Genomic DNA, 22,302 nt, shown 5'->3' with positions numbered 1-22,302 from the left:
ACCTCGATGGTTCTATGATTAGTTGCTTTTGTCATCCCATTCATAATTTTGTAGTTCATGTAATTTCTAGAGCATGTGACCATTCTTTTACTAGCAGATGACTGGAATGTGTTTGTTGAGGACAGATAAACAGCAGATCTGTAGAATTTGATCTGTTTAAAAAAAAATCAGACCTAGTTAGATTTTTTAAATGTTAGCCTTATACGTTTGCCTGTATTAGGAGAATGAGTGTTTTATCTCTAAGCTTTAATAATTGGAGGTGATCACCAGTGGCATAGATGTAAGCATTTGGACCACAGTTGATCGCTGAATAGATTTCTTGTGAGTTGCACCCCACCAATGCTTCTTGAGGGCTGTTTGTGAGTGGAAGGAGACATGCAGTTTGTATGTTGATAAAAGCAAGAATATTTTGGAAGGAGGCATTGCAGCAGTCTGGTGTAGCTTTGCTTTTTGACATGTTTTAGAAATGTCATCCTTCAAATTTTTGTGAAGACATAATTTGAGCTTTGATAAGACTTGGACTGTAGGAAAAAATTAGTAATCATAAGTGTAGTAATTTGTTAGTTAGGATAATCTTTTGTTGGGATTGTTTTGCCAGACTGGAGTGCTCCGAACCAATTGTGTGGACTGCTTAGATCGCACTAACACTGCCCAGTTTATGGTGGGGAAATGTGCTTTGGCATACCAACTCTATTCCTTGGGATTGATTGATAAACCCAATCTACAATTTGATACGGATGCTGTAAGGTAAGATATAAATAATAAAGTAATAAAGTGTGTCATGTTTTAAATTTTTAGTCAAGAGATATAGGAGAATTATGCCTACGTAGAAGAAAAGTGCAGTTATTTCTACTGGAGTTATTTAATAATGTTTATTCAAGTATAAAAAAACTTTCATACTTGAAATCTTGATAAAATCCAGCCGTGATGAAAGTTTGCTCTTCTGGAGAAGTGTGTTAGCTTTGACCTCTGGGATTCTTGTTTCCTGTGTTGTCTCATATCAGGTATGTATTTCCTGTGTACTTTGCCTCTTCATTTGCACTCTTCTAGCTGGCCAAAGAGGGTAATCTCTATCAGTCTGTCTTCCTTAATTTAGCTAACATGTCTCAAAAACTACAGTTTTTTCAACACATTCTCCAACAATCCTTCTTATTATTCTGATTTTTCTCATATGGTCTCACTCATTTGGCTAGTCCAGAGTTTCTGTTGTACTAAGTATCTGAAGTCAACGTTTTCTTTTGGTTGCCCATCCTGATGGATAAAGAAACCGTGTGTCTAACAAGATTAACCTTCTTAATGACTTTGCTGCACAGGACCATTTCTGCAAGCTCTATTTCTTAGTGATTTCTTCAGTGTAATTGCCTAGGAAATTCCCTAGATAAATAACAAAGTGAGCCTTAGCAGCTTATTTCATCATATGTAGTTAACTTTTCTCTGTGCAGAGGACTAGTCTTTGTGTGACTGCAGGCTTAATGTTTTGAGGCTGTGCAAGGGTAATTTAATTCTGCAAGTCCTTTCCAAATCAACCTCCTTAATGAATTTAAAGTTGTTTGCTTTCTGTGAACCTTTATTGCAAGGTCATTGGAACTCTGTTCATCAGCCTCCCTGACTCACTGGGAAATATTTGAGAAGTATCCTCTTACCTGCCATTTTTTGCCTTAAACCCCCTTTATTTAGCATGTAGTTGACCAGCATTGCTATCTCTCCCCTTGTATAAAAAAAAAAAACCAAACAAAAAAACCACCACCACCAGAAAGAACCCCAAACAAACCAACCCACCAAACCCAAGAAATAAACCAGGGATTCTCATACATGGTGTGACAGGTGGGTTTTGATTTCTTTTTTTTGGGTGTCTGTTATTTAGGGTTGGGGTTTTTTCAAAGTTATTTAGCAGATGTTTCCTCCTAATTGATCTTACTGTACTTGACCTTGGGCAGAAGAGTTGCAGGACAGCTGTTTGGTTTTTACAGAAATTGATTTACTGCTCAGCTAAGTGTTCTTCATCCAGAACCTTTTGAGGAGAGCTTCAGTCAGATGGTTGCTAGGTTACTTATGCAATACTGTCCCTTTGTTGGAAGCTTTCTTAAAGGAATGCTTTTGTTGGGTTGGGGGGGGGGGAGCTGTTCAATTAGATTTTGTTGTTTGTTCTGTCTTCCTTTTCACTTCTTAAGGACTTCTTTCTCTGACAGGTATTACATGCAGGTGCTTCAGTTACTGTGTCTTCCTATAGTGATGTGAAATACATTTCTACAGGTTTAGTGGTTGGGTTTGGGGTTTTGTTTTGTTCTGTTTTGGTTTTTCCCCTCTTAACTTAACCCTCAGCCTCTTTGGGCAAAATGTCATCTTTGTCACTGTCTTGCTCAAACAAGGCCACAGTCTCCATTTCTGAGAAGCACTTTTCAGTTTGTTATCTTTGAGACTGGGTGTCATGTCCCTAGGATAGCCTTGGGTTTGGAGACAGTTGTTTTTGCATTGATGGGAAGCTTCTTCAATTTTTGCTATTTGGATTGCTCTCAGTTCAGATACTGTCAACTTCCTGATGCTAGAGGACTGTGTTGCTTTTTAACCAGCTCTCCTTGTTCAAGCCAGCTCTTAGCCAGTTCTTTCTGCTTTCTTACCTCATGATTTTCCATCTCCAACAAATGTTATCTGACTGCCATACGCTTGTCTTACAAGTCATATTTATTCAGTTTGTACCTTTGAGCCATAATTACTGCAACTAGGGAGATTTTGAGAAGGGTACACTAACTTCATTCCCAGGGACTTGACAGAATACTTAACCTTGAGATATTAATGTGTTCTGTCCCACTTAGTGTATTTAAAATACCTTGGTTTGTGAAGATATATTGTTTGTTTTCTCCCCATGGACTAGTGGGACACGTTAATCTTCTCCCTGGATCTACAGAACTGCATATTCCATAGTGTGACTGCATTCTGTTATATTAAACATTAATTAAAAGCTTGGAAGTCTAAATCTTCTTAGTAATTATTGCACCTGAATGATTTTTCCACATATTTATCTGAACAAGGGAGAAGAAAATGTATTGCATTTATGGAAAGAATTTATTATTACAAAACTCTATGATATTTTCTCTTTAAAAATTCTAGTCAGAAGTCTGATAGATGACACATTCTGCTTTTCCTTCAGATTGTTTGAAGAGTTATATGAAGACCACGGAGACACACTCTCTCTGCAATATGGAGGCTCTCAGCTTGTCCACAGAGTGAAAACATACAGAAAGATAGCTCCGTGGACTCAGCATTCCAAAGATATCATGCAAACGCTCTCCAGATATTACAGTAATGCCTTCTCAGGTAAATTTAATTAGAAGTGCTTTCTTTTAAGCTATTATTCACTCAGCATCTTACTTCGGATGTTTCAATAATCTATGCTACAATCTTGTGGCAGAGATAAGCAAAGAGCTGTTACAGAGCTGTCAAAATGAGCATGTCTTCAGCAAATGTAAGGAAACTGGTAAATCTAAACACAAGTAGAAGACTCCACATGCAGTATTTCTTGTGATGTTTCTGCGGGCTTAAAACAAAAAGCAAACTATTACTTTTGTTCACAGAAACTGCATAGCCAGGGATGAAAGTGTCTTTCTTTTTTCCTTATCCGTGTAGACTGCCATTGTTAGAGACTATGTGAACTTTGCAGCCGTGAGTTGGACACTGGGCTCTGGTTTCTGTGACTGAAATCATTGCTTTTGTTACTGACACAAAGCTCTGATGTAACAATGTGAGAGCACAGCATTCAAAGTACTTGCTCAAATGTAGTTCATGTAATTTGTGTACCGTATTTGCCCAAGTTAAAGGAGAAATGGAGAGTTTATTTATTTCAGGGATATGTTCCCTTACTCTTTGCATTGGCAATAACGTATAACTTCATCAGTTCTTATGAGCAAAAAGTAGCACACTTGCCATGCCACCTGTACTGATACATGGAAGATGAAACCTTCTATGAGGCCCTTGACTTTCATGCCAGGCACTGAAATGGTTAGGTGGAAGCTTGGGCAAAGTTCTAGATCCACATCTGAGGTTGTGGTCTGCTTGCAAGGATAGTCATGATATGCATGTCTTCTAGTAATAAACAAATCTGTTCTGAAAAAGATGTTGCAAAAAAAGGAGAGAATATAGAATGAAATAAAAGTGCCTCATCACCTGAATGAACTCGTAGCAGAGTACACAAATGGACGTTAGTCTTTTCTGAAGTCAGTATGAAAAATGAAACTTCCATAAAGGTGCTGCACACTTTCCCAGTTTACTTATGATTTTGGAGTTTGATCCCATTTGAGGCGAATATTTTTGGTGCTTTATGCATTCCTTGTGTTTGAAGATGACATTGTTGAAATGTAGCCTTCAAGTTGTATTTGCTGCATTTTTAGTGTAGAATTTTGAAATACTCTTTTCAGTGAAATGTGAAGCTTCACTGTCCAGCACTGCCTGTTGTTGTAGTTGCCTAGTGGCAACTACAAGCTTGTAATGTGACACGTTGAGTGAGATCATTTTATGCTTGAAGTTTTCTCAGAAACCAGAGAAAAAGGAAACATTTTCAGAACAACATTTTGGTTTGCTATGCTGCTTTTATTGTCATCCATCATATATCCTTTAAAATGCAAATAAAAATCTGAGGGCTAGCCAGTTCATCACCCAGCATTTTCTTATATTTCTGGTCAGAGAAACTTTTTTTTAATGCTTATATGTTGTATGTACCTGTTGTAAACAGACTCAGAATAGTCTAGTGATTTGCCTGAAGTCATACAGGATATCAGATTCAGCATGAGGTTACAAGTGGCCTGCTAGCCGTGCCTCCTAAATAAATCACTTGGTCACACTTGTGCTGTTTGTCTGTCACTAAAAAGACATGAATCTAAAAATAATTTACACTTTTGAGAAAATGGTTTCATCTCTTGACCTCAAAGCTCTTAGGATAAGTGCTGCTAATTAAGTTGTACAGATGAGAGAAAGTAAGACATGTATTGATTAACTGACTTGCCTGGAGATACTACTCGGGTAGATAAGCCTTGGACTTGTAAGAAAGATGACTTTGAATGCATTTTCCCCCTAGTTCATGATGTGCCTTAGCTTTTGTATAGATTTACTGTACCTATAAATTTGTAATGTGTTGCCACACATAGAAGAGTGAAGCATTAAAAAAAAAAATTTCTCAGGATCAAGTTAGTGACTGAAGCATAGAAGAAAACCAAGGTTTCCTCCTAAAAATATGGGACAGTTAATTTTTTTGTAATTTGAAAAAATCTAACAGGTGTAGGCAAAAAAAATCAGCTTCTCAATGCATGTTTTTAATTCTAGCATTTGAAAAAGAGTAGAGTGTAGTTTGGGAAGTCAAGTGTTTGAAGTACTCTGGTTATAAGCCAATGAGTTGTACCAGAAAAAAGAACATTTTCCAGCTAAGAATTAGGTGTTCCTGCAACACCTTTTCTGGGAGGCATTCGGCTCATTGAGCTCTAACATTTTTCTTGTCAGAGAAATTAGGAAATAGTATTCCAAAAAATATTCTTCTATCTCTTATGCCTTCTAGAAAGTAATGTGACGTTGCAGACTTCAGTGCTGGAGTTAAAACATGAATAATAAGCTTCTGGAATCTGGAATAATCTATTTATCCACAAACAGGACTGGACATAGGAAACTACCTTGTGGTGTTACATGAAAGTAAACTTAATTACCATAACCTTTTAGTCATAGGACACCACAGTCCCAGCTGTGTTGAATCTCTCACGATTTAGTAATTTGTCATGTGTTGCAGTTGCAAACTCAGATTGAGAGCAGATTATTTTAGGCTAATTGAATTAACTGGCCCCTTCAGTTCCTGTTTTCTGAAATGGTCTTAAAACTGTGCTAGTATACACGTACGTTACAGCATCTTTTGAAAAATCAGTGCAGTTCTTCTACTTGCATATAATTATAACATTCAGTGCTAAGAATAAAGGGAGAAAACCTCTTTGCCCTTTTGTGTTCCACAGAGCACTATGTTCCCATTTTTATTGTTTTTTATTTTTCTATCTAGATAAGAAAGTTGATCTGAAAAGCTCAGTACTCTCTTTTCTCTGGCCAGTGTTCCCAAGAAAGACAAAAGCTTTCATTATTTTTGTTCAAAATTAAGTCATTAAAGTGTTCAGCCCTTAATGTAAGACGAGGAGGATTGACACCCTTCAGGTTAACTGGAACATATGCTTGTCCCAGCTTGAAGATTCAGGCACAAAGATTCTGTAATATTGTGGGGTTTTACCTTCTTTTAAATTACTAGTTGAGAAGTAAGGCAGTAGAAAGACATTTTCTGGTGAATGTCCTGTCATTCTGTTAAGATTAAAGCACAACTGAATAGCTGAAACAATAAACACAGATGAGAGTTTGAGTCCCTTGGCAATGTAACAGTTAGCAGCAGTCACTTTTTGCTGTGGAAGAAAGGCAAGAATGCTTCAATGAACTGCTGCTTTCCACCATTTCAGACAATGAACTGGTTAATTCACTTGGGATGAGTTTAAATTCAACCTCATTTTCACAGAACAAATTGTCATTTTGTTTTATTTCATTTTAACGTCTGTCATATAAGTAGTGACCTAGTTTATTAACTGAATTGTCTTGTTTTATTCTAATTGTTTTAAAATTATTTAGTTAGCAATTTTGGTATACCTTCTGTTCCTGACAGGTGAAACAGTGGTAAGTGAACAAAGGAGGCTTCATCTCTGCCTTTAGCTTTCAGAAATTACCACCAATGTTGACCGATTTGCTCACGTTAATTAGTTTTGTCTTCAGGGCTCCTCCAGTTTCTACATGTAGAGAGCTTTCTTAGGGATTTGTCCAGCATGTTCTTTAAACCAGTAAATAAAGAGCTTATCAGGACAAAAAAAATACATGTCACTGCTTGTGACTTTTCCTTTCTTTTGAATTATTAGTATCCTCAACCAGGTTGTTTTGTTTGTGAGTTGGGGGTTTTTTAAGACCTTTTTGCTGAGTTTTTCATAGCTTTCTTGCACTATTCTTGGCCTTCCTAATTCTCTCCTTCTCTCTTGGTTAAACTGTGACACTATTTTGCAGAGACAATATGGCCTGCAAACCTTTTGACCTACATATGCTTTTGAGTATTACTGTGTAGAATAGTTAATGTTTATAAGCTGATCCAAGAAAGAAAGTAAAATAAGTATGTTCTTGGAAGACTGTCTGAAGGGACAGTAAAACCATCTGGAAAGAGTATGAATGGATAGAAAAAGGAAGAAAAAAGCCAGATTCCAGATAGAGAGTCTTAAAAATAGCCAAGGGGAACTAAGCAACATGAGGTTTCCCCTTTCCTTCCCTTTTCCTGGTGCCTTACCCTGTTACACCATGTGACTGTTTAGACCCCAAGTCCAAATACTGACCTCCACATATGCAGCCTCCTGTAAAGACTGCACTTTTTTATATTCCTGTTTCCATCAAATTTCTATATAGCACCTCATTTATCAGCTTCTCATGTGTCTGTAAGAAGTGTGTTGCACAGAGGGAAGAGGTGTTTGAATTCTGGGGAGACGGAAGTGTTGACCAAAGCTTGGGTGGTAGCCAGGGACCAACTTTATCCTTGCTGTCATACCACTGCTTTTGTGGATTCTGCTCACTTTTTCACCTGCTTTCTGGTATCCTGAGACATCAGTTGGTCTTTTTGATGTGGTGTGTTGCTAAAGGAACACTCAACTCTCATAACACTCTTTTTTGAAATGGGAAGAGAACTGAAGTAGCAACACTATTTGTTGAACTAGTCTGAATTATTCTTTGTCTGATGGTTACTGAAGTGCAAACAAGTGGAGATGAGAGCTTTCCACATATTAATTCCTCCCCCACACCTGAAGATCCTTTGAGTGCCGACCTCCCTCTGCCCCTACAACTCTGCTTGCAGTGCTGTCTCTGTCACAATTCACCATCCCCAAGCCCTCATTTCACTCAAGTGTTTTTTTATATCTGCTGTAACTTATCCTGTCTGCAGCTAGGTAGCAACAGAGATTTTAAAGACGTAAGTGAACTCCTGGATTTTAGCACTTGCCTTAGTTTGGTGAAGTTTAGAATATGGCAACAGAAATTGATGATTTAAACCAACAAGGAAAACCTCCAAATTATTAAAAGATGTTTGTGAAGCTTGAACCTTTTATTGACAATGTTTTGGCTAGAAAAACCCAAAGAATCCATAATTTGTATGTTTTGTGGGAAACTTGTGTGGATCCTGTTTAATTCCATTGAATCATTTTTCTGTTATTCAGATTGCACTAAATTCATCATGATATGTCATATTTCCTGAATCATGCATGAATACATGCACATGCTTTGTGCATAGATGTGTATGCAGAGGTGGGAAACAGAGCTGCAGTGTGAGCTCTTACTTCTGCAAAGCCTCTGCTCCTGTGAGAGCAGCCAAGGAGAGAGGCAGCGTTGGTACCAGCCCTGCATGCACTGCAGGGTGCCAGAAGGTCTGGTCTAAATGAAGCTTCATGATGCTGCTTGAAGCCCAGAGGTTCCTGTAGCAGTCAGAGGACATACACACTCTGTGTCTGAGGAGCAAACAGAACCAATGTCTGAGTGAACTTGAGCTCTGCAATGTTCCTGGCACTAAGTGTACCTCTTCTCTAACAGATGCAGACAGGCAAGACTCTATCAATCTCTTTCTGGGTGTATTCAAGCCTTCAGAAGGAAAACCACATCTCTGGGAACTTCCCACTGACTTTTATTTGCATCACAAGAACACTCTCAGTCTGTCCCAGACCAGGCGAAGGTATTTTGCAGTTCTGTTTTTGTTGTTTGGTATTGCTATAATAAAGTTTTAAAAATATATGTTGTTAACCAAATAATTTGGTCAGCCTGGCAAAACCTTGCTTACTGGTTTTTAAGGTTTTACAAAAACTTAGGAAAAAAACTGAAAAAAAAAGTTTAATTGCATATGAAATTCTGTTCTGCAGTGGAAGATGCTTTGCTATTTTACTGAAGTTACTACAGTTTTATTGAGCAATATAGAAGGGCATTTTTGTTGGTTAGATTTATTAAGTTATTGCTGAATTTGAGATTAGGTGATGTGGATAACATTTGTTTGTTGTTTTGTGTCCTGCACTTAGTCTGCAGCTGTGCATACCAGGAAGCCTATGACCTTCCTTTCAGCCACATCCAGGCTCTTTCAAAGACTTTCTTTTTTTATTTGCATTCCACTGTAGTTGCATGGTAATATATAGAAGCAATAAAGTATAAAAATTTTAAAGTAGTTTGATTGCTTCACAATGTGAAGTGATTTTGTTAAGGATTATGAATACTATGTGTTAAAAAAAATCCATTTTAGCAACAAGGGCAGTACTAGACTTGTCAAGTAAATAATCTCTTTTAGGAATTTCGCTGGTTTTATCTTTGTTCGTTCTGTGAGTCTTAAAGCTCTTTATTGCAAGGGATAGATCTGAATATCTGCATTTAGATTTTTGTGGGGGGAAAATCGCAAGTGTTTGAACAGTGTGATCAATCCTTGTTGGCTGCTTATGCTATTAAGCTGTTGTAACAGCTGACACATGATATGGCTGTTCCTGAATTTCAGTCCTTTTGCATTGTCTCCTGTGACTTCTCTTGTTGCTAGCTCGTATGAGCCCTACAGCCAAGTGCCATTTCAGGCATATATGAGACATGTAATATTCATTTTCTTGCCTACTAGTTCTGAACATTATGGTATATCAAAAACTAATGCAGCTGATATATTGCTAATAGGCAAATGTTCTAATCTCCCTTTCATCTATTTCTACCAAACTACTGGACAACTTCTTCATGTAACTTCTTCCTGCCTCTCTGTGCAGTGCCTCATTTGGATTCCTTGGGCACAGCACAAAGGAAATAATGAAAACTCCTAATGAAATCAAGGATATAGGAAGGGGAAAATGTTTCCTGTTGTTGAAACTTCTTTTTGCTATCTGTGCTTTTCCTATATTGTGTTTGCCTCTCCATCAGAAAGCAGAGATTTCATAATTTCACCTACTCCTTTTCTATAATTTGTGATTCACATGAAAGGACAGTGACTGTGGAGCAGGAGACTTTGTGTTGCTGCGTTACTTAGCATTTACGCCTGCACCAAAACTGGATATGTCTGCACAGTCTCTGAAGGCACTGGAGAAAATAGCTTGCTAGCATGGCCTGATACTTCGAGAAGAGAAGGACCATCAGGCATAACTCATTCCCTTCTGTCTAGGACGTCCGCAGTTCTTGGAACTGAATTGTGTTGCCCTGCCACTTCTGTACCATCTGCTAAATCCCATTAACAAGTCTATCTCTGGGCATGGGAATATACCCATTTTGTCTGCTCCAGATGGCTACATTGACACGAGTAGGAGATAACCACACTAATACTCCCATTACAGCCCTCACAGTATTTGTGAATGAACACATATTTGAAACAGAAATAAATGCAGATTATTTCCTTTTCATTCCATATAATGAAACAGAAGAAACTGTCAGAATCGTTTAAAGAAATTAAAGTCTATTTGAGAAGAAATAATAAAAATGTTCAAATATGAATGAAAGATAAAAAATGCTTTATGAATGTTGCTTGACTTCCTTTGTTGTTTTTCAGAAATCCTGAATAAGCTTCCAGCAGGGCTTGAATTTTGCTGTTAGGTATGCCAGGATACAGTTCTCAGGCTTAGGACAGCTGTCACATCAAAATGTGTTTCTGTGTGCAAAAGTCAACTGCTTTGGCAATCGTCCAGTGTTATCATCATCGACCTTCATTTCCTCATACCCTTCTGCTAAATTTTAGGATCTGAATAGCAAGTGAGGGGGATGCCTTTTCCCTCCTAAAGACCAGAACAAGAGAAATACACAAATACCTCCTATATGTGCTAACACCTTAATTTCAGTTATGTCGAAGTAGGCACCTGAAATGTATTTTTTCAGTGTAACAAATCCACTCTTCCCTTCATACCTGTATTGAGCTTCATGTGTTTAAATTTCCTCACCTGAAAGCACAGGAGTAGGCTTAGGGGCCTGTTGAAATCCTCCATCCAGGGATGATTCTTTCCTTCCACACTTGAAGTATAAAGCAATGTTTGCCGAAATGACACTGTCTGAATGGGTAAATGTTGTGTGCAAACATTTAGACTGGCTACAAGATCAAATCTTCTGTATCAGTCATATTTCTGTTTTTCCTGTACAGCTATACCTACTGGTGGACCACAGGTGTGCTAAAGCATTTACCTCTTCCTTTTGATGAAGGTAGGAACTGTATTTCCTCCTTGCCTTGCAGAGTATCTTGAGAAAGAAATTTTAGTCCCAAGTGCTTTTTAGCAGTTTTGGATCCCAAATCTGAAAAATAATGTGTCTGTAATGACTGCTAAATACTTTTTTTGTCCACCAATGAGATGATTTTTCAGCTGCAGGTTGCAAGAGATAGACCTAGTTGACTAAAACTTGACTTTCATATCTTTATGAGCCAGGGCACACTTTATTATTACTTAACCTTTTTCTTGCCTATTAACATATATTTGCAGTCTGTGCTGGTGGTTACACTCCTGTTGCAGATACAGCTAGTGTTCCTTATTTCTCTGGGGTATTGTGGGGCATGTTTTACTAGGAATTGTCACCATGAAGGGAATCAAATTGTGGTGGTCAGTAATGCCTATTTATCAAAGATGTGCAATGCATCTTCATGTCATATTTTCTTGTCTTAGAGGGGATATGATTGTAAAAAAATGCCTAGTAGGGTGGCTAGGTGAGCAGGCCACTGTTTGTTTAGATTTTTGCAAGAGTCAGTAATTGCTAGTAAAAAGATTTATTTCTTTTTCCCCAGTGACTTGTGCTGAAAACAGACGCAAGTTGACCGTGAAGAAGTTCCACAAATATGAAGAGGAGATTGATATCCACAATGAGTTTTTTAGGCCATATGAGTTGAGCAGTTTTGATGAGACCTTCTGCTTGGCAATGACCAATTCCACACGGTACATTGTGATGTTTTGTGACTGTAAATCCTTGACTGGAAGTTGATTTGGTGAATTAAATGTGCATTTGATTTATTTCATTAAATATTTATAACTTCAAATTTAGTAAAGTTCTCTAAATCATAATGCTACATGGAAACATTACTTTAAAAAAAAAGTTCTGTTAAAATGGCTCTTAAATTTCCAATTATTTTACATTATGGAGTGCCTAGTGTTTGGGCACTTGAAGGCTGAGAAATGAAGTTTTTGCTGTGGATGCAGATTACAGGATACCTTCAACACAATTGTTTTCTAGTTGTTCTGCTCTCATTTTACATCTGTTGTATTCAGTTCATCTGGGTCTCACAGCTGGGCAGATATTTTGGGGGTTTTTTTGTTGGCAGCAATCAGCTGGGTATTCTAAGTATAATCTGAATCATGCTTTAGCTAAAGACTTCCAGGCAGATTATGTTTCATGTAGCTTTTTGACCCAGTTTGTGTGTTGGCAGCATTTTCAAAACAATGTCTGAAGCCCTGAATTACAGAGCTTCTCCAGCACAGGAATGGAGCACATTGGTTTAGAGTCTTTGGCAAGGGGTAGCATTTGCAGCTGTTTTATAGGACTACATGATACAACTAAAAGCTTTTTAAATACCTAGGGGAGTTATATCTACATGACTTTAACTTCAAAAAAGATACCTCTTTTTATAAAGTTTTTTTTAATTCAGAGGTAGATGTTAGAGGTGCTTCTTCCAGGAAATTTAGAAGTATTATGTATTGAACTTTGCTTGTGAGCAGTTTTTTCTTTCTATTTCGGCAGAGATTTTATGCCCAAGAATGTGGGAATCGATCCAAGTCCATTTACAGTTCGTAAACCTGATGAAACTGGGAAGTCAGTGTTGGGGTAAGTCTGAAATAGGAAAGTCTGTTCTAGTTTAATATTAATAAAATTGTAGTGAAAAAATAAATTGTATGTGTGTCTGTAGCATATTCGCTGTTACATGGGAAATAAAAAAGTCACTGGTATTATACTGTAGAATTGTACACTTTGAAAATCACATCTAATTTGAGATTTTTATTTGACACTAGGAATTCTTTATTCAGACTTGTTTAATATTTTCTGGTTTCTTATATTCCTCTAAGTGAAATTCATGAGGATATTTTATGTAAAACATACAGAAGTTATTAAAATTCAATCATCTCTTCATACTGGTGGCAATGGTATTCTCTATTGGAGGTGACAGGAATGCATATATTCTTGTTGCCTTTAAAGAAAATAATTGATAAATGTTTCATAAATATCCTGAAACAGTAATAAATGCCAATTTCAGCACAGTTTGTGATTTCAAATGTTGTTAAAAATATTTATAGATGAAATTATATACAGCATTACAGCAACAGTTATTGGGACAATGAATGCTTCGTTTAGCTGCCTTTGCACCCTGGATTTACTTTGTAACTCTATTTATTCCACTGCTATGTTTGAGCCACTGTATCACACAGTGGTTATGCAGACTCTTCTCGAATTAATTCTCTTTTCACTACCTCATATTCAGGAAACCTTTTGTCAATAGTGACTAAACCTGTGCTGCCACAGCATTGTAAGTTCCTCTGAAAACTTGACATTCTGTAAAACACTAGAACATTTGACTGTCTCATGTTCTGCTCTGATCTTGAGGGATTTGTCAGTAAGTGTGGAGAGTAGACTATGCTTATCACTAGGAGAATCTGATTTCATCCTATTGATGTTCCTTGGGAATGAACAGGAAGACTGTTCAACTGTTATACAGTTTATCTCTGCTAAGAATTGTGAGTTTATGAGTACTTTGAGGATAAGCTTTATTCTTCTGCTTTGGTATAATGTCAAATTCTAGACTAACTAATTTGTCTCCAGATATTCCATTAAATACTTGACCATTATACATTTTTCTCAGGCACTTTGCTTGAAGCTCTCACTGTGATTTTTTAGGGATTGTTACAAGACACAGAATCAGCTCTGTCCAAGCCAGATTCAGGACTCCCTGGGTATTATTCATAAGGCTTCCCCTGCATTGACTGTGTAGTAGGGTAAAAGATGCCTTCACTCTTCCACCTCACCCTTATTTGGCCTTTGGTAGAGGTGATACCTTTGCCTTGCACATCTTTTTTAATTTATGACATTTCTGAAGGGTTTGGTGATGTGTTTTTGTCTGTAAGTGTTCCAGTCCCAGGGACAAGTAGATCGTGACCTCTTCTGAGTACACGTTGGGGTGGGGATATCACTCTTAGCAGTGCTTGACTACTCACTCCATTCTTCAGCTTTCAGGAAGGACTGTTTTTCTTGTGACCTTCACCTCATTTAGAAAAGTAGGGAAGATAAGCATTCTTTGTAGAGAAAATTAAGGTTATGTCTTTATAACTTACTGTAGATTTCAGTCTAAGCAGATGTCAAGTTCTGCTGAGTCAGAAGTTAAACTTGACTGTGATGTTTGTTCCAGCTATAGGAATTGTTCTGATATTTCAGTGTCCTTGGGGGTGGGGTATACTCTCAGATCAGGAACCTTTTGGAAGGCTGTCATACTTGTTTGTAAGTGCTTCTAAAGCATAAAGTTTAGCTCATTCAGTACAGGAATACACTGCTGTATGAGTTTGACTTCAAGAAGCAGAACTCTTATAAAGAGTCACGGTGTGTTCCCTTAGAGCTCAAGTGATGCTGATGAGAACACTAGACCTGCAGCTCAAAATAGTATTTGCAGAAAACTGTATGCTATTTTCAAAGCCTCTTAGCATACTGTTGTCTTCCTCTGGAGTTAAGTCACGCACAGTCTCAGTGATAGATGGACAGTCTCTGCAGCAAGGAGGAAATGTTGCTTCCCTGTCTCCAGAGGTTTATTTATAAACATACTCAGTAACTGCCTTCCCTGAAAGATTGTGACAGTGTCTGAGAGGAAAGGGCAGCCACTTACCCTTCTCTGTGCCAGTAGGAGAGGATGCAGTGGACATAAGGGTGTATAATGTCTGATGGGTAAGGTAATGCACACCTTTCAGACCATGTACAGTTAAACGCAGCGTTAGCCTACTAAAGTATCTTGAAGACTTCTTACAAATAAGGCACTTCTTTATATTGGCTAGGATTTCTTGAGTGAGAAATACATGCCACACAAAGAAGTGGTGCTGATTGAAGAACTATATTGAGAGGAGAGGTATGGAAAAGAAGGAGGAAAAGGTGACATGATTAAGATTTGTGCCCAAGATTAAGAAAACTACTGGAGTGGATGTTAATGAAGTGAAACTTTTTCCCAGATCAAAACCAAAGATGTTATGTCTCAATGAATTTTTATTCCTTTTTATTTATTCGGTTGAGGGGAGGAATTTAAGCAAAGAGTCAGAGAATTGGTGGAGAAAAGCTGACTTAATCCTTTGAGCTCTTTAAATGCTCTGGAACAAGAAGAGATTGAAGAAATTAATTGGGGATTTCAAAAGATGAGCAAGAAGTTGCTCTAGAGGATAGAATTTATTTCCCCAGAAAGATTGTAACCAAGATTAGGAATTTTAAATATTGTTAATATCTTGCTGGTTTCATAAATACACACTGCCTTTCCTAACAGGAATAAAAATAATAGAGAAGAAACTGTGCTGCAGCGCAAAACAGCTGCTAGTGCTCCTCCACCCCCAAGTGAGGAAGCAGTGTCAAGTAGCTCTGAAGATGATTCTGGGACAGATAAGGAAGATGAGGGAGCTGTTTCTCAACGTTCAACTCCAGTAAAAGTGACTGATACAGGAGACAATACAAAGATCACAGAGGTAAGAAATTATTTATGGCAGGAAGGAAGGCTAATCAAGGACTTAAAATTCACACCTCCTTAAAAAAACAACCAGTAAATGTTACAGAACAGTCAGAAGTAAAGCACTGAGAAATTAAGTGAAAAAAGTATCCAGTGGGGTTTTTTTGTGTGTGTAGACATTAGCAAAACTGCTTCTAGAACTTCCCTGTTGCTCTTGCTGTGTGAAACACAAGGGGGAATTTTTTTTAAAAAAATAAATAAATTAGAAACCTGTGGCATTGCAAGGTGCTCATGTCAGGTGTCATCTGTTACATAAAGCATGAACTGCATCTGTGTTAGTATGTTATTTCAGAGCATGGTGCAGTTCTGATCGTTGCCCCTTCCCATGCTCTGGATTGCATCATGAGGTGGTTCTGAAGCGTAGAAATGGGATTTCTTTTTCGATGAAAATAAACCAGGAATTGCTGCTCCAGGAATATACTTGATCTACCTGCCTAATCAACCTTTAGTTCATGGGAGCTAATCTGGAGCAAACCCCCTGAAAGATGTGTAGTATGGACCTGAGGTCCTGAGCACCACCTCTTTGAATGATGCCACTTGCTCAGGTCAATGTCACTGTAATTTAGTGTTCAGTCTTGCTGAATTTCAACCTGATCTATGTGGAGATTTTAAAATTGCTGTTTCATAATTATATGGTCTCATATTTAAAAAAAAAAAGAAACTAACTCAAAAAATGTGCATTGCAATGTTATCACATTGGTCCTATGCTGTTACTACTGCTAAGGTTGAAGATAATGGCAGTGAATCAAATAGCAAAATAAACTGTCAGGCACAGTCAGGTGAAGGGAATGTGGGTTCTCTGTTCTGGGCTATTAATCTTTTCTTGCTAGAATAACTCCCCTTTTGTTGCAATCCCTTGGGTGCTAATTTATTGAAAATATTAATTTGTATGAAGTGTTATAGAAATACCTATTTTATTAATCCATGTAATAGTTCTTCAGATTCTTTCCTGTAGATATCCATTTTGGGTACCACTAAAAATGTCTTAGCAAAAGGATTTGCTAATGGAGAATATAGGAATTTGGAAAATACTTATGTTACCTGGAGGGGGTGGTTGTTTTTCAAGTCACAGCTAATTTAAATGGTTATAGTGTTGTGCTTGTACATTATCCCTTTTGAAGAAAACTGAGCATTTATAACCTGAGTTGGTATGAAATGTAGTGCCTGATAGGCAGCAGAGAATAAACTTGCCTTTTTGTCATCTGTTCAGTCTTTAGCCTAGGGTTGTGTGTTCTCAGGTAATGGTTTTCAGCCTTCTGTACAACGCTGTCTTCTTCCTAACCATAATGAAGCATTTTTAATAAATATCTGTGAATTCATGTGCGATTAATTTTGGCCAGTTTAGATTAAGCCAGTACAAGTGCCTTTATTTCTGTTTATGCAAGATATATTTTCTGAAGTTTTCCATTATCTCTGAATAATAGAGTACTTGTTTCCCAGCAAATCAGATTGTTTCCTGATTTTTTTTAACAGCAGCAATCTAACCTGAGTTTTGATTCTTGATTCATACTATTGCACAATTTATCTCACGACAGTTTGTCCCTCATGTGTTTTGAACACACATCAACCCTCAGACCTAAGATAGCTTTTTTAGATTTTCAAGATGTTTAAATGAAAGATGTATGTAAATACAAAGTATGATTTAAAATGTGAGGAATTTCAATGACTTAAAATTGGGTGAGCTATTCTGATTTTTTTGGTCGTGCATATGAACCTTTGTCATGCATTGACCTTTAGTCTCCCTCATGTGTTTTGAACACACATCAACCCTCAGACCTAAGATAGCTTTTTTAGATTTTCAAGATGTTTAAATGAAAGATGTATGTAAATACAAAGTATGATTTAAAATGTGAGGAATTTCAATGACTTAAAATTGGGTGAGCTATTCTGATTTTTTTGGTCGTGCATATGAACCTTTGTCATGCATTGACCTTTAGTCAGAATTTCACAGAATCATAGAAGGGTTGGAATGGAATGGACCTTACAGATCATCTAGTCCCAACCCCTGCTGTGGGCAGGGACACCTCCTAACTAGATCAGGTTGCTCTAGGTTTCTTCCAACCTGGCTTTGAACCCTGTCAGGGTTGGAGCATCCACTACCTCCCTGGGCAACCTGTTCAGTTTGTGTTAATTCATGTCCTTGCTTATTATTTGGGGAACCCAAACTGCTAGTTCTTTTCTGTTCACATATCTCAGAAGTTAATAAAATATGCTCTTATACTTCTGGTCAGGACACGTGTTTCTGAAGTGTTTTGACTTTGGATCTTTGGGAGCTGAACTGTCTTTATAGATGACTTGCAGTCATATGTGCCTTGTCAGTAAACCCCCTCAGCTGCAGGCTGAATCATTAGCCAGACTCAGTGAAGGATTGCATGTGCTTCGGTTCCTTGTTATAGCTGACTGACATGATTGCATAATGCCTAAAATAAAAATAGTTTCTTACAACCTGAGGTTTGTAATTATTTCAGAACTGACAGCAGGAAATGTGAAAGCAAATGTGGGAGCATGTTCTGAATGAGTATGTTTTATTCTATATTAAATTTCAACACAGAACATAATTTAATAACTGCATCATTATGTTCTATGCATATAATTTTTTCTCCTAACATGTTGCTTTAGCTGATGTTATATTTCAAGAATTCTTTACTTGCTGAACAAATGTGTTGAATAATATTTGTAATAAATTATTTTTATTAAAAAACATGCACAAGCTAAGGTTACTGTGTACATGAGAAACTTGTTTGGTCGTGTTTGCACATTTTTAGGTTTAGAAGGAGTTCCTTGCTTGAAAGCAAACTTTTCTCTGATGTTATTATGCTATTCTCAGTCTGAGTCTTTCTTATGTTTCAGAATGTAGTGCAGTCAACAAAAGATGTGTATGGAGTCAATCTCTCAGATATTCCCTCAGAAGATGATCTCGCCATATATGCTAGGTGAGATAAATTTCCAGTGGTAATCAGTAAAAGATAATTTGAGCTGTTTAAATGCAGTTTGTCAAAGCACTGCCTTTGATTAAACTGTTTAAGTTATACATTTAGAGATACTTGGATATGTGTACTATTATTTTTCAAAATCAAACTATTTTCAGATATCTGTGTGAACTCTGATTTCAGTAGAAGTTATGCAGATGTCTCTGAAAGCAAAATGTGGAGTTTAAATTAAATGGAAGATGCTTCAAAAGAAATATGTCTTACTTAATATAATCCTAGAAATCGATAAGCAAATTCCATAAGAATTCTGTATTCTGTTGATAAATAAATTCCACAGGAGTGGTTCCATGGTTGTAAGCTCTTTAATCTGTGGTTTATGCATTTTTCAAATGTTGAGTTACACTAATTCAAACCAGTCATAAGTGAAATAGTTCATTCTGTCAAAATGCGTGTGAAACAATAGAATTTAAGTCTCTTTTTTAGCATAAAGTCTTACTCATAGGGGTATGTATTAGCTGTTACTTTCTACTCAAATTTAAATAGTTGCACCACTTTTGATGTTTAAGGAAAATTACTTTTTTTGAAACTTCTTGGCCTTTTGCATTTGAAATAAAATCTTGTTTATAGGGAGACCTTGAGGCTGTTACTAAATCTGGTATAGCCTGTGAGGAGAAGAGTTGAGAAAAGTGGTCAGGACATCTCACACAGTAGAAACACGAATATCCAAGTGACAGATACTTTTTGTGTGAGTTTCAGGAGAGAAAGAAGTCATTTTGGCCGTTGCCATTGTTGGAGTTTCATGAAATAATGACATACAGCTATATGTGGTGTGTGGGGTTACATGCATGTGTATATATATGTGTACAGTGCTAAGTGTAGTGTGTGTAATTACGTGCTCTTACACACTGCATTTGGAACAGCATCAGCCACTTGTCTGTAATAAATGGTTTTATGCATTCAAACCATGTGAGCAGGAGATGAGTAAGGTACAGCATGGTGCACGACAAAATACAGCTTCTTAGGTTTCCTCTTGCACTGGTGGGCAAGCATCAAGGTACCACCTCCCAGCACCAACTCCACCAAAACTTCTGCTTTTATTCAGGGATTGTTTGGTCTGATACCCTCTAGAGGACAGCTGTCACCACTCCTGCAGGAGCCATGAGTTGTCTGCCCCCAGGAGCAAGCTGCAAGTTAATGATGTTCTTCACCAACAAAAGGCAGTGACTCCCATTGTATCAGGAATGCTGTTTCTGAATTGCCAGAACCTCACGTGGAGCACTGGCTACATGTTGCTCGTGTTAAAAAATGTGTAGTTTCACTATTGTTCTTGAGGTCTCTCCTCAATATCACTGAAGCCACAAAGAAACTGCTTCAAATTTTCCTTTTTTCTTAAGCCAGAAATTAATGTTGACATTCTGAATTTTTTTTAAACTTGAACCAAAAGTGAACTCGAATTATTTCAGTTATAGATGAACTAGGACTGAGCCAAAAAATTGCTTGTTCAGTTCCCTGATGGAGGAGATTCTCTCCTGAACTTCAGTCATCCTCTTTGAAAACTGGTCAGAATAATGGGAATTAAGTACTGGGGATCAGTTGAAAGAATTTACATCCAAATTGAAGATTCCAATTTAAGATCCAAATTGTTCCAAAAGGCTGAAAATGCTATTGCCAAGAGAGTAATTGCTTATGCAAGATATTGGGAGTGCAAGTGAATGAGATTTGCTTAACAGCCAATGTTGCAAACACCTGCTTAGAACGTAGAATGAATGAATTTCAAGAAAAAGATTGTAAGAAATCTCCATGTCGTCTGAGAAAAGCACTGTGTGCATATTGAAGTGAACCCTGTGACCACCTTGTTATATTCGAAACCTTTTCAATTTTTGAGGGAAATTTTGATTCACTGTGATATCTTTGCATTTGATGATATGTGGTGATTAACCTGACTTAATTAATTAATCCACTCAGAGCACCTTTTTTTTCTGTTTATTTGAAAATCTTTTTTTCTGTTAGTCGTTCTGTAGGGGTAACTGCTTCTCTTGCACTCTTTAGTTCTTTCAAATTCCCATTTCTACCTATTTCCTACATGCTGAGTCATTTGAAGACAGTACACTGGAATAGGTTTAAGGAGGATGTTTCTCATTATCTCTGAAATTTCAAACTTCACCTATGCCTCTGACTTTGGGTTTTTATTTTAACCACTAGAAAATGGATGCCAATTTGACAATTATCCTTTGATATAGCAGATAGTTATTGTTGTTCTGCAAATGGCCCAATGCGAGCTACTGTGAGTCTCTCTGTGAACATAAATGACTCTGTGATATCATCCAGAATTGCAGCTACTTCCCTTTTTATAATTTTTTAGGCTGGACTAACATTCAGCCTATTGTTGCTGTAACACTGTAAACCCCATGGGGTCTTTAAAGCTCCCAGTTCATATCCTTTTCAAGACAAAAAGAAACAAAGCTCACACGTATTTAATTTCCCTCAAGCAATGCAGGTTTCAAAAATAAAAAAATTACAGATTCCTTACCTGTTTTAGCTAACAAGACATAGTGCTATTTCTGGTCTGATGTGCTGATTTGTGTAATAAAGGATGTCAGTAAAATCTATACTTTGCGACATGTACATCACTTGAGAATCGCAGCAATTTCTCTCACAGTATGATTACAGTTCTCACATCAACTCTTTCTCTGTTATTGCAGTAAGGGAGATGGAGATATAAGATCCTGACTACTTGACATCATTGGACACGTTACATGGTTTTTTCTTAAGTAGCATCAGGGTCTCTCAGATTTAAAGTACTTCAGGTTAAGTTACTTTATGCCAACTGATCCATACTAAGTCTATTTGCAAATGCAAAGTAATTTGAATCTGTGCAGCCCATTTTCACTGGTGGCTGAGATAACTTAATTCCCATCAAAACAAAAATCACAGAAGCACAGATTGGTTAATGTCAGAAGAGACAGGAGGTCCCTGAAAAAAATTGAGGATGTGTATTCCAGATCAGCTGTGCATGGTATCTTACTGATGTCTGGTAATTTGCTAGGCCTTGTTCATTTCAAAATGTTGGATAATTTGAAGCAATTAATTAAAATATTTATGCCTTTAGTTTGCCTTTGGGTTTTTTAAGCTTGTTTCGACAGCAAGTTCCTGCACTACATCTTAATCATCTTGATTTCCACTAATAATTCTCTTATTTAGAAATTTAAGTAATTATTCCTTCAATATCCAAAGTGATGTCACATGTTTCTGAGTCTTTTGTTTCTACAGTATTGAGTATGAATGGAGCAGGAAGAAAAGCTGCAAGAAGTTGTTTAGGAAGATACTGTTCATTGAAAAGTAGAGGGAATGGTCATAAGCTGAGACAGGGGAGAGTCAGATTAAATGTTAGGGAAACTTTTTCCCCTATTAGGGTGTTCAGGCACTGGAATAGGTTGCCCAGGGAGGTGGTGGAGTCACCATCCCTGGAAGTGTTGAAGAGGTGTCTGGATCTGATGCTGGAGGATATGGTTCAGGGTTTAGGGGTTCCAGCAGAGTGGCAGGTTAATGGTTGGACTCAATCTTAGAGGTCTTCTCCAACCTTAATGGTTCTATGATTGTGTGATTTGACTTCTGTACACTCTT

The 22,302-nt window shown here is 37.3% G+C and overlaps 1 protein-coding gene across 1 annotated transcript in view; it reads left to right on the top strand.

Moving 5' to 3' along the window:
- Positions 1-22,302, top strand: part of FIG4 (FIG4 phosphoinositide 5-phosphatase) — a gene marked incomplete at its 5' end in the record, with an annotated part of 50,392 nt that overhangs the window by 14,245 nt on the left and 13,845 nt on the right. The window contains 8 exons of the mRNA XM_009076796.1: positions 599-747; positions 3,149-3,315; positions 8,620-8,758; positions 11,165-11,223; positions 11,798-11,945; positions 12,745-12,828; positions 15,512-15,707; positions 18,599-18,681. Coding sequence (XP_009075044.1) covers positions 599-747; positions 3,149-3,315; positions 8,620-8,758; positions 11,165-11,223; positions 11,798-11,945; positions 12,745-12,828; positions 15,512-15,707; positions 18,599-18,681 — 1,025 coding nt within the window. The remainder of the gene's footprint in view (positions 1-598; positions 748-3,148; positions 3,316-8,619; positions 8,759-11,164; positions 11,224-11,797; positions 11,946-12,744; positions 12,829-15,511; positions 15,708-18,598; positions 18,682-22,302) is intronic.

Source organism: Acanthisitta chloris, unplaced genomic scaffold (genome assembly GCF_000695815.1).
Source record: "Acanthisitta chloris isolate BGI_N310 unplaced genomic scaffold, ASM69581v1 scaffold37436, whole genome shotgun sequence".
Taxonomy (NCBI): domain Eukaryota; kingdom Metazoa; phylum Chordata; class Aves; order Passeriformes; family Acanthisittidae; genus Acanthisitta; species Acanthisitta chloris.
This window is presented reverse-complemented; position numbering and strand designations above follow the sequence as displayed.